Source organism: Boleophthalmus pectinirostris, unplaced genomic scaffold (assembly GCF_026225935.1).
Source record: "Boleophthalmus pectinirostris isolate CB_2022bp ecotype Guang Dong unplaced genomic scaffold, ASM2622593v1 HiC_scaffold_2, whole genome shotgun sequence".
Classification (NCBI taxonomy): domain Eukaryota; kingdom Metazoa; phylum Chordata; class Actinopteri; order Gobiiformes; family Gobiidae; genus Boleophthalmus; species Boleophthalmus pectinirostris.
Window position 1 is genome coordinate 24204575 of NW_026571152.1, and position 17307 is coordinate 24221881.

Here is a 17307-nt window from a genome sequence, read left to right on the forward strand (position 1 = left end):
ATTGAATACTTTCGCCTCTACGGAATCCTAGGGCCAGTCTCATATTAATACCATGCACTAAATCTGCAATTTATTGTTAAACCACAGTCAAAATAATCTGTCATGTGTATTTGGGCTGTTTACATTTATAATAATGTATTTTTACATCCAAAAGAACATTTACATAGTAAATGCTATACTGTTATGCTGCTGATATTACATAAACATGTGTTGGTTATCTTTGTCAAAGAGGTGTCATCTAAAAAAACGTTCATGTTCAAATCATGTTTTTATTTAGTTTTTTCTTTCTTGGCCAGTTGAGCTTGTGGCACCCTCATATAGGCTACACCCTCTTCTTGTTTTTTTCCTGTCCTTTTTTGTATTGATACTTTAAAAATGCTTGACAACTAAAGTATTAAGAAAATTATAAGGTGTTTGAAAGTATTCACTTTATGATTAATCCATCAAAACTTTCAGAGTGGAGTGCAGAGCGCATGCAGGCCCAACACCTGACTCACTCAGCTCTTACTGGACTGGGTGACTGTAAGAGCCACCCTGTATTGTTAGATGAGGGCCAGAAAAAAGGAAAAAATCAGAGAAGCAAACCTTGAGAGATATTCAAACCTGTTGTTCAGCCTGCACACCTGTCACACCCAGACACATGAAAGAGCTCCCTGACGAGAGGCCAAAAATACCAGGCATTATAGACATGCATAGGCTGCTCAGTCTATCGCACCTTGCACAGAAATCCAGGCTTGTGACTCACACCACTAAATAAAGACAGCCTCACCAAGCTATTTGAGATGCACTTATCATAGTATAAACAGCTATACCCACACTGGTCACAATATTGGTACTAGACAAAAGTTCAGTGAGGCTGGAAGGATGATGGTACACCAAAACTATTTTTTATACCAATGTTGATAATGTTTAAAATTCATCCCTAATTATCATGTACAAGTTATATTATTTAAAGTTTTTAATAATATTGTGTTAGTTGAGAATTTATTACTGAATATTAGACATTTGAGTTGATGTTGGGTCTATTATTTAAGTTACTGGGGGTAGGCCTGTCACAGTAAATAATATGCTTATCGACTTATCGTTCTATATATGAAAGATAGAACAATATGTTTTTGGGGCTAAATTTTTACCATGTGTACATTTTCTTTGTAAAAGTGAGGATACAATAACATTTGAGCTGTAAAAGTTTTTACTTGCTGCAGCTCAGGCCTTTTAACAAAACTGTATATTTAAGAATGATTTACAGGGACTGCCTTGCATTATTGTTATTGTATCAAAGGCAAAAAATATTTTCAATATTATTGTTTATTGCAGTATATCTCTATAGCAATATACTGAGCTTAGAAATGTGTTATCGTGACAAATTGGGGCATTTACCTGGTGGCATTTAATTAGGTGGATATACTTCTACAACGCAGGTACGTTTTCCAGTGAAGTGATAAACATTTCCATTAAATAGAGGAACATGACAGATCACCTGGAAGGCTTCACATAGCTCACATTCCTGTTCATTGAGACACTTCCCCCTTGTGCTCTCCCATCATTCCTCTCATATCTCTCACACTCTACGGTGTACTGTGGGTGGGGCTTATGCTGTAGGCTGCTGGGGCCACTGAACCACAAATTTGATATTTTAGACATTTTAGATATTTTAATCTCTTTTGATGCATGTCGGTATGCTGTGTCAATATCCCATAGGAAAAAGCTCAGTACTCAATGTCATAATGATAATGAAGCACAGATTTTTAAACAATAGAAGTTCATGTTTTATTTTCATTTTCATATTAATCAACAAACAAATATGACAAACACTTGGAATATATTTTGTGATTAACAGAGTTTGTAGACCTAATGGTGTTGAAATTTTTCAGTACAATCATTTAATAATGACTATTAATAATAATAATAACTCTGTTGACATAATTACACACTACCAGTCAAACTTTTAGACACACCTCATTCAATGTTTTTTTTTTTTTTTTTTTATGTTTACTATGCCTCCATTTTATATTGGCCTACATACAGAAGACATGAAATATATGAATCAAGATATAGGAATTATGTAGTAAAGAAAAAAGTTAAATAACACTACTAAATATTTTTTGACAAAGCAAAGGGTGGCTACTTTGAGAATTTGAATATAAAATATTTTTAAAACATTAACATTTGCCTTTTTTTGCTACATAATATTCATATATTTGAATGAATGTAAGTGTATATGTATATACGTATGTATGTAAAATGTAAAAACTAGTAAACATAACATAACATGCTCCTGAACCAGTACTTTCTTCATGTTCTATTTTGTGTGTCAGGAAAGATGATTGATAGAAAGTTGGGAAAAAAAGTGAATTCTGGAGTCATCTGAAGGCCATTCTCAGTTTGATGTTTTTCTTCCAGTGGAATGTATTCTTATCTGGGAGGATTACATGTTTTTGGTAATGGGACCCTTTACATAAGCAGGGATCTCTCTCTCACACACAGTCCTGGGACGGGCTGGTACAGTACTGATGTGAACAGGGCGAGAGGTTCAGGGAGGATGGGCTGCTATTTCATGTCTACAGAGGCAGAGGGTTCAAATGGCTCTTTTAGCCTAATATCAGATGCTTAGATTCTGCATTGTATAGCTTTTAGTTGCTTATGACCAAAAACTAAGCAACATCTTCAGGTTTCTAACCTATTCCTAAACTATAGGCCTACTACACATAGACCAAATGATTGTCTGTGTTTAAATTGCTGTCTTTTATAGGCTTAACATGTCACATTTTGAAAATAAATGGTTATATCCACTGGGTTTAGCCTATATCCTTACACGGTGTACCCTGTCATTTGGGTTTGGCTGTCTGTAGTTTTATAAATAGCCTAACTAATTATTTTTGAGGTTGGCCAAACATCTTATTATAACAACAAAGCAGACGTCATGCTTTCTCCCGAGCCGTAGGCAGTATCATTGACTGTATCACTGACTGAATATAAGCGCAGTATCGCACGGGTGATGATGACAACATCCCACACGCGGCTCTGAGGCGGCCGGACTGGATTTACCGGACTCCACCTGTCGCGGGCGCTGCGTGCGCGCGCATGTGCCGTAAGCGCAGTCTCGCGGACAGAGCTAGAAGCAGAGCACACACCTGGATGTTTCACCGAGGGATTCAGCAGATCTACACCGTGTCAGTCCCCGTCGCCCCCCGTCTCTGTTTGGGTTATTGTTCGTGTGCCGATCCCGCGGCTGGAGGAGGGGACTGCGGGCAGAGAGAGCTCTCTGCGGCGGTGACGGCGGCTGTATTCTCCGCAGTGTCGGAGCCAAGCGGCCAACCGGAGCACCATGTCCAGACAGCAGCAGCAGCAGCCGCACCGGCCGCCCATCCGAGTCCACGACAGCCTGGTGGAGGTCAAAAGCAAAGTGAGTGCGCTTCGTCTGTTCCACATGCCAGCGACCTCGCTGCCTCTGTTATTATGGAGAGACCTGAAGCATGCGCTAGCCTGCTCCAGAGCTCAGCCCGGGCTATGGGACCGTAAACAGCGGGGATACAGTGTACGGTTCATCACTAGGCAGCGTTTGATGCTGCTATGGCAAGCTAACTCGGTATTGTTGTGTAGTGTTTACATGGCCTATGGTGTAGCCTGTTGTAGCTTACGTCTTAGCTTTTCTGTGGCCATTCAGTTCAAATGGTGGTGTGTGATAAAACTGTAAGGACTCACTGTGCGCAGTGACAGGCTACAATACAATGTGTTCATCTGAAGCGCTCATTACTAAGGAGTTCTCAAGATAAAATGAAAATTAAAAAATACATGCAAGAGCCAACAAGTTTGTCTTGTATCAAGAATTTCTAGGAATACAGCATGGGATGTGGGCTTAGTGTTCCCATTGTGATGTGAACAATCATATCTGATGCGCTCAGATGTTGAAGACCACAGGCTGTTTAATGCAGCTCACTAGCATTTCCATCCCCCATACACTGTGCTTATTTTATGCTAGTAGTTGTTCATTTTTGTTACAAAACAGGCCTGTGTGTTGTAGAACAACTGATGAAAACTGCCTAACTCGCCTGATAGAAGGCAAGCTTATTCTAATCAGCTGTCACTGAAACTGAATGACAATGCAGGCGCTAACAGGGAGAACTGCTACTTAGTCTCATGTTGTTTCAGTTCTTGTCCCTCAAATTTGTGCAGTCAGTGTAATGTTTGAGTAAGAATTCCCTTTAACATGAATCATGACATAGAAAATAAAAGACCACATAACATTTTAATTAATTTCCAACTTATTAAATTGCGAAAAATGTGTGAATGCAAAATGCAGTGGACTCCACTCCTCAACTATAATAACATACAACACCTACTAATTAAAAAGTTATGGTTTGTTTGCACATGCTGGAATATTTAAGATAATTGTCAAATACCTCTGCTATTGTTGTGATTGATTACAGATGAACATTGGCCTCAGATTGTTAAACATATTTTAAAGGTGCACGACATAACTTTTCAGATTTACCTCACACAAGCAGGTAACAGGCCCACCACCAAGAAAGTCACACAAAGCACATTTAATGCTAAGTAACTAAAAAGCTGAGCAAGATATGATTTGATTATTTGTCTAGCCATTGCATGTATATTTATTGTGTTTTTGTACCCTTGATAGTTCGATGCAGAATATCGGAGGTTTGCTCTTAAGAGGGACGGTCCAGGAGGCTTCCAGGAGTTCTACAGGCTGCTCCAGACCATCCACCGCATTCCAGGAGTGGATGTAATTCTGGGCTACGCTGATGTGCATGGAGACCTCCTGCCAATCAACAATGACGACAACTTCCACAAGGCAGTCTCTTCAGCCAATCCACTGCTCCGAATCATTATCACTAAAAAAGGCAAGTACACAAACATACACATATACAAGATTCACAAGATAGGCTTGTCATGATAGCAAATTTTGAAGTATTGACATATTGCTGTAAGTAAATATGAGAAACGAATTTACGCCAGTGACACAGTAACCCAAAAGCAGATTTAAACTACAAAAACTATTCTAAATATAAAATGTTGTTAAAAAATCATGAGCAGCAAACACTTTACTACTTAGTTTGCATCTGTAATGAGTCATAGATGTTATTCTTTCAACCATTTACAGCTTAATCTTATTGTATAGCCAAGGAATAACCAAAAACTTTCCAGTAGTGCAGAGAACTTGTATGCACGATAAATACTGACCCCCTAAAATATTGTACTAGCTTTCATATACTGACGTCATTATAGTAATTTACATGACAGGCCTATCACAAGGTTTCTATTTTTTATGTGGCATCTTCATTAAAAGGCCCAACCGTGAGCACTTTTGATGCAGGTCTGTCTGTGTTTCAAATCCCCTTTGTTTGATAAAGTGAATCGAGCATGCTTGATCTTGCATAATTCATGATGCAATGATGCTAATCTGCTCACTGGGTTTCTATTGTTGTTTGGCATCAGACACAGTTTAATCTGATCATCGCAGTGGTGCAGGAGGTAAGGGAGCACGCCAAAAACCAGCTGTGTAACAGTGCATCTGTATTTGTTATGGACAGTATTTTACATTGGAATTCAAAAAGAGTTCTTATTTCTAAAACAACGGAGAGACATTAAAGCATAAAATATTGGAAGAGAGAATAGTAACTAGACATGGAATATATGAGAAAGCAGGGAATCAAACATGGCCAGCTCCAGTTAGTGATAAGTACAGGTGAGCTGCTGTAATAAGTATGTATATAATATCAGTGTTCATAGCTGCACACACTGCACATTGTCTATTCCAGTGAGGTTGTGGGTTCAATCTTCAAAAATGTCGACTACAGCATTTTGAGTCGGCATGTTTTCTTTGTTATGTAATGGTCCTCTCTAAATACCCTGTCTCCCTCACACTAGACAGGACATTAGTACATATGGTTGATGTATGATGAGTCTGTTGCCCGCAAGCCTCTCATGCATATTCTTGTTATTATTTATGAAATGGATGGATACAGTGTTTGCCTATGAACCCAAAGGTTGGTGGTTTTAAATGGCAGATCCTACCAATATACTACTGCTGTGTCATTGGCAAGACACTTCACCCATCATGTCTTTGTTTGAATGTGTTGATTTGATTGAAATCAGAGTGGCCGTAGGCGCAAACTGACAGCCATGTGTCCTCTTGGAGCAGCCATGTGCAGAAGATGCTTAACACCAGTGAGTATGGTAACAAAATAATGTCCCGCTGTGGCACTTTAGCTTGTCAATCTGGTAAAGTGCAATTGAAATTCAAAGCATTGTTGTAGCTCGACTCAAAAATGGGCAACCTACACAGTTAGTGAAAATAACACTTTAACCTTTTAGCTACCTGTGCTTTTGTTCAAATCTTAGTCACTATTTCTCATCTACAGTTGCTACCAAAAAATGAGAGCGAGATATTGCCTTCTCTAATTCTAAGTACCATTTCCATTTAGGCTGAAACGCAATACAAGTTCTCAGCCTTTATTTTCGGAGCAGTAGTTGTGTCCTTGTTAAACCCGTGTTGTGCTTCCTGCTGTGTGTGTTGTATGTTTTTGGTGTAAAACGGGGAGATCCACAGAGAGTGATCACTGCCCATCTGCTGCTGCCAGCCATTAACCCCTCCCAGGGATTAACTTACTCCAAAGACCTCATCATACCACTGACTTTGTACTTGAATACCTCTATAGTGGTTACCTAGAGGGACGGGGCTCAGAAGGAAAAATCCAGTGCAAGCCAATAACAACATACGCCTATTTTAAGCTGTTAGCAGGACTACATTACAGCCAATGTTGGACAATGAAATGCTTTGTGACAATGTCAACAGGAAGTATTTCAAAGGAGATACAATATTTATCATAAAATTATTTGACAATTTGAAAACACTGCTTATTCAGGTCTTTAAAATCAAAACAATTGAACACAAGTGGTAGGCCTGTCACGATATTGTCTTATTGTTCAGTATAAAAGATGGATATATGAATTTATTTTGGGGTTCAGTATTTATTGTGTGTACATTTTCTTTGTTAAAGTGGGGAGATTTGGCTGGTTTAGCCATTAAAGGTTGAATATTAATAATTATTGGTACATTCCATTATTTATTTATTGATATATTTGCTGCAGCTCATGCCTTTTGAATTTTGTGTTTTGTGTTTTGAATTTTTGCATTATTGTTATTGTTTTTTTTTGTAATTTTAGTTTAGTTACAGAATATAATGTAAAAAAAAAAACAAAATTATGTTGTTTACAGTAACGGATGCACCTGTGATCTTCAGATGTTATAGGAAGTATCAGGAATGTTATGTAAGAAAGAAAGATCCTGTTCTGAGTGTCTGTCCCAGAGCTACAGAAGAAAATCAAATATTTATGCTCAAAAGGAGGAGCAACTGCTGTCCACATCCCATATAAACTACTGCAATAAAAATATTTGTGGAGGGCTAGACAAGGCTGAAATCGAGCCAAAACTAATTAAAATAATAGCCTATAACACATAGATAAATATTAGGGATAGGACGAGACACAATTCCCACGAGACAAAATAGGACATGAGATTGGGTCCACAAGAACGAGATTTTGACATATATAAATAACTCAGTTCACTTCAAATGTAAATTTATAGAGAAAAAAGTCTAAGATAATTTTTCACATATGTGCATCTTGTGGCAATTTTATCTCATAAGATCATTCCTAAATAAATAAACTGTGAAAGATTGATATATTTTTCTCCATATGCCCCTACGCAGTCTGCCCTGTGTGGTTGATTTCCCACATTGCTGTGTTTCATCTCGCTGATGGAAGAGTCTGTGTGTCTGTTTGTAAGTGTGTTTTTGAAAGGCCCCCAGAGGCAACTGTTGTCATACTGAGCTATATAAATTCAATCTTTTGAATGTGGTCCTGTTTTCAGTAGACAGTCATAATGAATAATAAAAAGGAAACTTACCATTTTAAATGCAAAATTCAATTGAGGGCTGTGCAATTTTTCACTGTTGTCAGTGCTTGGGTCTAATAAAGAGCTCTGTCAGAGCAGAGTTCATGTTTTGGTGGATGAAATTTGACTATTTTTTGTTTTAAATTGCATTTTTTCTTTGTAGTTTGTGTTAAGTTAATATTGGAAGACATTTTTATTTGTTTTTTATAATACAAAATAAAATTCCATTGAAAATTGAGGGGAGGAAAAGTGACATTTTCTGTCATATTGCCCAGCTCTAAATTTATTTAACTGATAATTGAATAATTTCAGGAAAGCAGTTCTAAAATGTCATTATCACTAACATGTTGTTTTTCTTTCTGCCCTCTGTGCATGACAGACAGACTGCTATTTTCAATAGAAAACCATGAGTTTCTGTCTTGCCAGAACTGGTCCTTTTCCTGCAGCATTACTTGTGCCAGATTCCTTTTGTATTTCCCAGGCACAAAGATGTATTTGTATTCTATTTTTGTCGCGCCTTGGTAGGTGGGTTAATACCTCCTAGCTTGAGTGTGTCCTATTTGGGTGTCCTGTGTATGTTTCAGCTCACAGTAGACCTGCACAGCACTGAGGCAGATGGCAGTCCCCCGGGCTCCAGATGGTGCCTGCTGTGAGGTCACTGTATTGTGTTTTTAAAAGCTTCGATCTCATGAACCAAAAGCACCCAAGATAATGTGGTCATGTATGAGTACTATTTATTACTGACTTGTGACCAGAATTGATTTTACCAGGGTCACTTTTGTTTGTTTGTTTTTACTTATGATGCTTTTACATCAAGGAGTTAGGACATTATTTGGTCACTTTAGTACATTAAGAACTTTTTTCCAGTTGTATTATTTTATTGACCACTGTGCAAAAGCATATCATGTTTCTATAATAACCACATACATACACTGTGTGACTAGATTCCAGGTAGGTATGGGCGATAATGACAAAAATTAATATCTTGCAATTTTATCCCAGTAATTATGTCAATCCAACAGAAATGTGTCTGTTGACCTGATTTATTTTTTTAAACTATATACTCAGTTGAAATTCTGCACATTTCAGAAACATTCATGATAATGGTTACTATATTGGTTATTTAAATTTCTGCCCACCCCTAATACCAGATTAGGATGGATAATTTACAAAAAAAATAAATATGTAATTTGTAGTACAGTATATAGTTGTCAGCCATTGAAGTGTGGTGTTTTGGGAATCTGAATCTTCTTGCACGTTTGCGCCTGAGGTTAAACAAAAACTGCAGGTGGTTTTACAAGACTTTTAGAAATTCTAGCCATATCTGCTTCCTCAGCTCTGTGTACGATTAGCTGTGAGTTGCTGATAACACTTAAACTCTTAAATTCCCTCCTGCCAGTGTATATACTTGGTGCATGTTAAGCAGGCCTTGATACTTGACTGCATTTATTCAATAGCTTTGGTCTTTAGAGTGAAAGCATCAGTGGGCAAGAGCGAGGTGCTTAGAAATGTCTGTGCCTTCAGGCTTCTGTCTAGTTCTCTGAGAGCACCACATATTTTCATGTACTTTCAGAGCAGGCACTATTCCTTTATGTATCTGTACTCCTATTCTAACCATTTGTATTGCAGTTGTTATGCACATGAGCTGTTTGGTGGAGTGGACTTCATGTTGATAAGTGAGTGACGTTGGAATGCGGTACAGGAATGTGGCCAGTCGGGTCTGTGTCTCCAGCTCCGCTCTGCTCTGCTCCACCTGTAGTTAAGTTTGAGAGGTTTTGTACAAATGTTATTGCTCAAACAGTGGCTGGATTGTTGTGTCTTGGTGAATGAATAGTGAACTTTGTATATGTTCATAGATAAGATCAGACTGGACTAATCCTCTGTCACTCCAAAATGGATTGACTGGGCCCACAAATCATCTTCCATAACATCTCACTTGTCTCAGAGGAGATGAACAATAGCGAGCTCTTACCACTGATAATGTGTGACATTGTAATCCAACTTGTAATCTAATCAAGTATCTGGTAAAAGCCCCTATGGTAACAGATGGCATTTTATTTATTTAATGCTAATTAAGTTATGTGGGAACCATACAGTCTATGTTTGGAACAGCGAGGGTGACTCCGAAGTGTTGAAGGGGTGAAAGAGAAGGGTCTGCTGTACAAAAATGTCATGTGTTTGGAGCAGAGCCACAGGGCACACTGTACCATGTATCCTGGAATGTTTTCTGTCTGAGACAAAATGCACAACAAATGTTCTCAAACTTATTTTAAACACACTATTTAACGAAGATGTATTATATTATAAGTATAGCATACATCATTTTACATTTTGTCCATTGTAAATTGCAGTAGTAATCTAAAACGTCTTAGTCAAGTACATTGACTTTCCCGCCTCCTCGTAGTGACATTTCAACCTTGGAAAGCAGTACAGATAAGTAAAGCAAAGACTGGGTGTAGGTGAAAACAGAAATCTTCAGAGCCCTCAAGCCGCAAATGCAGTACAATACAGACTAACTCAATGCATGAATCAATAAAAATATAACTTTGTGTAAGACCATGATAAGGGTAAACTTATGACATGGTTCAAATATTATTAAAGTAGATTTTACATATGCCAACCTTTAAACTGAGTCTCAATATTTGTAACTAACATCCTCGCTCCGTAAACAGTATGATGTGAATAAATAATGGTAAGTGCTTTGTGTATCTCGGAAGGTGCTATGTAAATCCAATTTGGTTTGCATACAGTCATTTACAATATTTTTTGCCGCCATTGCCAGTGCACAGGAAAGTAGATAGCTGTACAATATGTCAGAGTACTTCTATGTTTAGTTTTTTGCTTAATAATGCTCAATATAATGTTCAATCATGTACTCAAAGGCAAAACGAACTACATGGAATAATTTGCTAAATGATTGTAAGTGATTATTGTAATCCCATAATAATGACAATGTAAAATATACCCAGTGACAGTGTTATATATACACTACTACTACAATGTTACGCTTCCTACTTTCTCTCTTGTTGTCAGCCAGTGTTTTTTTCAATGCTAAAACATCTCTATTCACACTATGCTGCCAGATACATTACAACTATGAAATATTATATTATCCAAATACTTCCTGTTGACAGGGATCCCGCAGAGTGTGGCTTTTTTAGCACGGGCCCAGTCAGTGATGTCACAGCAGGTGCTTTCTTTGGCTCTATATGCATGCATGCACGCACACACACACACACACACACACACACACACACACACACACACACACACACACACACACACACACACACACACACACACACACACACACATATTGACTATTCAAATGCCCACTCGTGCACACTGTAGCTCCAGTGGTGACTGACTAGGTTGTTTGGTGCAGAATTCATAACAACATTACTACAACACACCATCCACAGTGACACAATGTTCACATGGTCTCAGAGTCAGAGAAGGAGCAAAACTACATATACTGTAAAGGTAACAATAGTAACAATAACCGAAATATTGTGATATCGTATCGTCAAAGTTCTCACAATAATATCATGGACCATCACAATATATCGAATTACAAGTCTCTTTGCTTAAATTAAGAGTTAAGATGCAGCAATAGCTAAAATAAAGACAGAGGGAACTACATAGACCATGATCCTTTGCTCCATTTCAGTGTAGACTACATGAAGAAATAACAGTTCTAAGCACTTTTAAGATTTTGTTCTTTGGAATAAGTCTTTTCCAGGCATTTTAAGAGGAAAAAGTAGCATATTAACAGTTTTGTTTGCCTCCACAAAGTATCATAATAAATATCATACCGTATCGTGAGCTTTTCCATGATATCTCTATAAATATCATACCGTGAGGTTCATACTGTGACAATATCATATCACGAGACTTGGATATCGTTACACCCCAACAACATTTACTACATTGTCTTTACTTTATACAATATCTTGCCTAGTAGATCCAATGGAAATGACCAACTTCCTTTTGCGTTATCGAGGCCTGTCACGATAACCTTTTGAAGTTCGATATATTACTGATGAAAATATAGACAATAAATAATAATAGTAAAACTAATTTATTCAAATCAAGACTTTGCTGTATGATCATGGCATGGATTGACATAAAAAATAACCATGTGCTGATGAATTGCCAAGTACACCAATGTAATGCTTGTGTTGAAAGTTATAGTGCATGCCAAAAAGAATATTTCTATATCTATTGCACTATAGAGGATACCGTTCTCATAAAAACATTGCAGAACTCTGAGTGACAGCTTCTGAAAGTCTGTGGACCTTCTCATGTTTCTCAAAGAGCGGCTCATACTCAGATAAAACAAGTGCCCTGTAGATGTGGCTGCAGTAGGATTATAGGCTGGTGACCAAATCTTTGTGTCTTTAATCAGTCTTGACCCCACACATGGTCCATGGCTCGCTCCCACACAGATCTCTACAAACAATCCCTCATATTAATCTTTAATCACTCCAGCCCAGAGCCTTAGACCTGCTTAGACTCAACCACACCAAACAAAAGGACTTTCTCTGACCACGGCCATGAGGCAACAGCAGAAAAGCACTTCTGATTGGTCAAGAACTGTGTGGGCCCCACCAGAAAATCCAGACGAAACAGGAATGAATGGATTAAAATACTTTTCATGTCTATTTGTAGCAGTTTAACATTTCTTTATTAGAGGGTGTTGTGTTTTTATGGTATGTTTAAAGGTGCATTGTGTAACTTTTCTGGTGGAGGGTCCATCAAATGCTTTTCTCCACAGAGATGCTTTTGTTTCATTTGGAATGTTTCACAATATGGCATTAAACCTTTCTATCATCATGGAGACCAAACCAGGCTAAATTACAGGTCAGATCTGTGAAGAGGAAACCCTGATGCATGTTTTTAAGATACAAAACCACCTGTAATTGAATAAATGTAAAGTAGATTTGTTAATCTCATATTGTGGAACATTCCAGGCAGAATAATGACTAGTAGAATATGACGGTCCCCAACTGAAAAGTTAGACGGCACACCTTTAATAAGTTACCATTTTACTACCTGTAAGAAAACTTCTTTGTGCAGGACTGTCTGATTCTATGCACATAGGATTATTGGACGTTTTTTTATTCAGTATATGATTGGAAATGCATAAAAACACTATATTAATGTCTTCTTCTCTGCTTGTGTCCTGTCTCACCAGATGATGAGCCGGTGGTTTTTGGCACTAACTCTCTTCAGAGGCGTAAGAAGGGCCTGGGTCTGACTGGACTTCGGACCACTGGGTCAGGCTCCACTCACAAGAGCAAACAAGCCCTGCTCATTGGCATGCCCCAGAACTTCAGACAAATCTCTTCCATCATCGACGTGGACATCCTGCCAGAGACGCACCGACGAGTCCGACTGCACAAACATGGCACACACAAACCCCTGGGCTTCTACATCCGGGACGGGGTCAGCGTCAGGGTCACTCCGCAGGGCGTGGAGAAGGTCAGTAATGTTGTCGTATCAAATTATATTAACCTGTTATAGTAGTAATCGTTGTTATGTGAGGTGGTATTACAATGTGTAACTGAACCAACATTGTATGCTATTTGGTTTATTAATTTAATCAAGTTTTCCAGTTTCAATACTAAAATAAAAATCTTCATTCTAATTCTTTAGCATTGTAGTTTTTGATAGCAGCCCCTAATTTTCTGTTGCTTGCTTACAAGGGTCAATGAAAGTTCACAGAAAATTAAATGAAAAGCAGTGTTATTGATTGTGTTTTAATCATCTTAAGACAATAATGTGATGTTGTCCCTCTATTCTATTGATTACACTGCCACAAATCACAAACCAGGCCACTTATACAGCCCTGGCTAATTAAACTAGATGCAAAAATATTCTCTCAATATCTAATGATTATTTCTCAAATTTGGCAGGTCCCAGGGGTGTTCATCTCCCGTTTGGTGAGAGGGGGCCTGGCTGAGAGCACAGGGCTGCTGGGAGTCAATGATGAAATTCTAGAGGTCAACGGCATCGATGTAGCAGGGAAATCACTGGACCAGGTAATAACTGCTTTGTGTGCAGCCGCCATGTTTTACAATACTTCTTGCAAACTATTAGCTGTCAGACTGGGACACTACAAGTCACCAAAGACATTTCTTACTAACTGGAAGCAATGTCAACTGGATTATTTATATCACTTTAAATGTGCAGTGCATAACATTTCTAATGGAGGGTCCACAACCTGCTTGTCTCCATGGAAATGTTATTGCTTTGCCTAGAATGTTCCACAGTACAGATTAAATCTATTTTTCATGAGGGGGACAAGCAGGTTACAGCACTATGCGGCATTACAGTTCAGATCTGTGGAGAGTCGTCCCTGTTCACAGAAGGAATTATTGTATTTTTAAGCAATAGAAACGTCTGTAATGTCCATCTTACCATGGAACATTCTAGGCAGAGCAATAACATCTCCTTGGAGACAAGCAGGTGGTGGACCCTCCATTAGAAATGTTATGCACTGTAAAAGTAGGTAACAGACCCTCAACCAGAAAAGTTGCTTAGAGCACCTTTGCTGTTGAGACATAATATTGTGATCAGTGATGAACTTGGTTTTACTTCCAGGTCACAGACATGATGGTAGCAAACAGTCACAACCTCATAGTGACAGTGAAGCCAGCGAATCAGAGGAACAACGTGGTTCATCGCGGCAGCAAGACCTCAATGGGGAACTCAGGGTCTGTGGGCTCAGCAGGATCTGTGGGGTCTGCTCTGTCACATGACTCTCCAAGCCCCGCCTCCCAAAGCAACCCCATCACAGCAAGGTACATTCTATTACAGCGAAGGCAAGAGCGAGCAGGGAGGCAATAATCATCATTTGAATTTGTATCAAAGTGTTCTTGTTATTCTGTTGGTGAGGATTCAAGTTTATAAAATCCTTTGGTTATACAACTAAAATGTGAGAAAACTGTGAATAGTGGATAATTTTCATAGTCTAGAAATTAGTTGATTTTTCCCTAAAATAGTATTTGTGCAAACTGGGTTTTCAAGCACTACAATCACTCCATGCTGAATCTCTCAGAGCCAAGATTTAGAAAGACGTTTTTTGTAATCATCAGTTTCTCAGTTTTCCCTCTTCAATCAAACAGCTGTGAATAAAAGAAATCAATGTAGATTAATTTTTAAAATCAAAATCACTCAATTTGATTTTTTGTTGTACAAGGACTTCAAAGAATCTGCTATTCTAGTATCATTCATTCATCATTCTTCATTAGTCACACAGCTAAATTTACTTTTCTTGAATTTTGTAAATGATGATATAAAATCTGTAACACATCTGTATCTAGTATTTTCATGGTGTTAGCGTCTGATCGATTTTCTTGTCTGCAGCAACAGTATCGTGGAAGGAGATAGTGAGGAAGAGGAGGATGAAGACAGAGACCTCATTTTGGAGAACGACATTTTGCCCTATCACCCCCAACACCACAGCAACAACCTGAACCTGAGCAGGGACTCTGCCAACGGCCGCCTCAACAATAACACAGGAGCCCGGGGCCTCCCTCAGAGCATCTCTTTACCCAGCGGCATCGGATCGTCACTTAGCAACAGTGCCACGCTGTTGACTAACCATAACCAAAACCCCGCCCACGCCGCCAGCTCCAGTCAGGACATGAGAGAGGACGGCAACATCATCACTTTGTAGCTATTACTGATCTTACTGTGGCATTGGAACTCTGAACACTGTCCTACTGTGGACCACTAAATGTAACGTGGATGAAACAGATTTTAGATTTTTCAAAGTAATCACAAGAGCCTTTCTGGTCAAGAATTGCCTTCCTTGTGATAAACCGTTTTAGGAGATACAATTTAAAGTTGTATGGCATTAACACTAAAATCTGTGGAAGAGTATGACATATCTTTGCCTGACGACCACTGGGAGAACATGTCCCTGGTCTCACATTGACTTTGTGCAGATTGGGTCTGTCATTTTGGTCTAAAACACAGAATAATATACATATAGTTTCAGTACATGTATTAATTATACCTGTTAAAAGGCATTTGTCAAGTTACATTGCAAAATGCAGAGAAATGAATTTGAATAGTTCATTATTTATTTCACACTGCAGTGTTTCCCAGAGGTTTGGTTAAGATTTTGGAGGCACAAATTATGTTCATTTGAATAATTCAATCTCCTTTAATTTGTGGAGCTCAGATGATTTACTGCCTATATTTAATCTTTAAGCAACCTCTTTAAAATGTCTATGATATAATGCACAACTAATTCTGTCATGCCAATATAGTCCAGGTTGTTTTTAGACTATGGGGGCCAGTGTAGTCTCCTGTATTAATGGGAAACACTGCACTCTGTGTGTGTAAGTGCAAATACTGTATAATTTGCTTGTTAATGCTTTAGATTAATCACATTAATGTTGTTTTAACTAACATACAATTACCATTCAACAGTATCAGATTGTTAAAGTTTTACTCTTTTTAATTATTTTATATTAATCAAAGACCAAAATGCCAACAAAATCTTCTGTTCACTGCTAGTCAATTGAGATCTGCAGACATTGTGTGTGTGTGTGTCTCCAGCTGTACTCCTGCACAAGCCATACGATGATGTGATGTCATTACAGCCTGCACCATCTCCATCAGACATCATTAACCCCCTGGCACTCGGAGGAGCAACCAGGAGCCACCCGGGGCCGGACAAGTGCTCTCACATCAATATCATATGCCTTTATTGACGTTACACTGAAAGATGGACATGCAAGAGGAGAATATGTGAGGTTATAATTTGCAATAATCATACAGCAATATGCCATTAGTTTATTAAGTACCTATTTTATTTTCATATTTTAATCTGAAATAGATAGAGGTTGGTTATCTTCTAAGAAAGACATTACGATTAGACAGGAAATGAATGTTTACAGAAAAGAAAATGTGATTATTATGGTTTTATCAAATTAATTTATAACCTTAAAATGTATCTTATGCTTTAATTATAGTGAATTATACAATTTGAAATGTTATAGGTCGGGGCAATATTACCTGAATTCATATCATTATTGTTAATTGAATATTTAATCTTGATTTTAAAAGTCATTTTCATTTTTATTACTCTCATACTTCCAGAGGAGGTTTGTACTGTGAATATGCTCAACTATTAAAGCTGGAATATTTTTCTAATAATCTATGTATTTTTCAATTTAATTTGAATTTGCTGTCAGGCGGGTTATAGATCAGTCAAAAATTGTACCTCAAATAAGGATACTGTCACTTTAAAATAATAATACTCAAGTAGCAGTAGTAAAAATCTTTAAAAACATTCTGAAGTTAAGGTAAAATGTATTTGAGGAGTAACTGTACATTAAGTTTTATTTTTTATTTGTTTATTTATTTAT

The 17307-nt window shown here is 37.9% G+C and overlaps 1 protein-coding gene across 1 annotated transcript; it reads left to right on the plus strand.

The window, feature by feature from the left end:
* Positions 1-2869: 2869 nt before the first annotated feature.
* On the plus strand, positions 2870-17099 carry pard6a (par-6 family cell polarity regulator alpha). The gene is given in 7 exon segments (XM_020935233.2): positions 2870-3320; positions 3322-3406; positions 4643-4865; positions 13119-13405; positions 13840-13965; positions 14528-14727; positions 15293-17099. Coding segments are annotated over 7 exon segments (1470 nt in total). The 5' UTR covers positions 2870-3084; the 3' UTR covers positions 15606-17099.
* Positions 17100-17307: the final 208 nt, after the last annotated feature.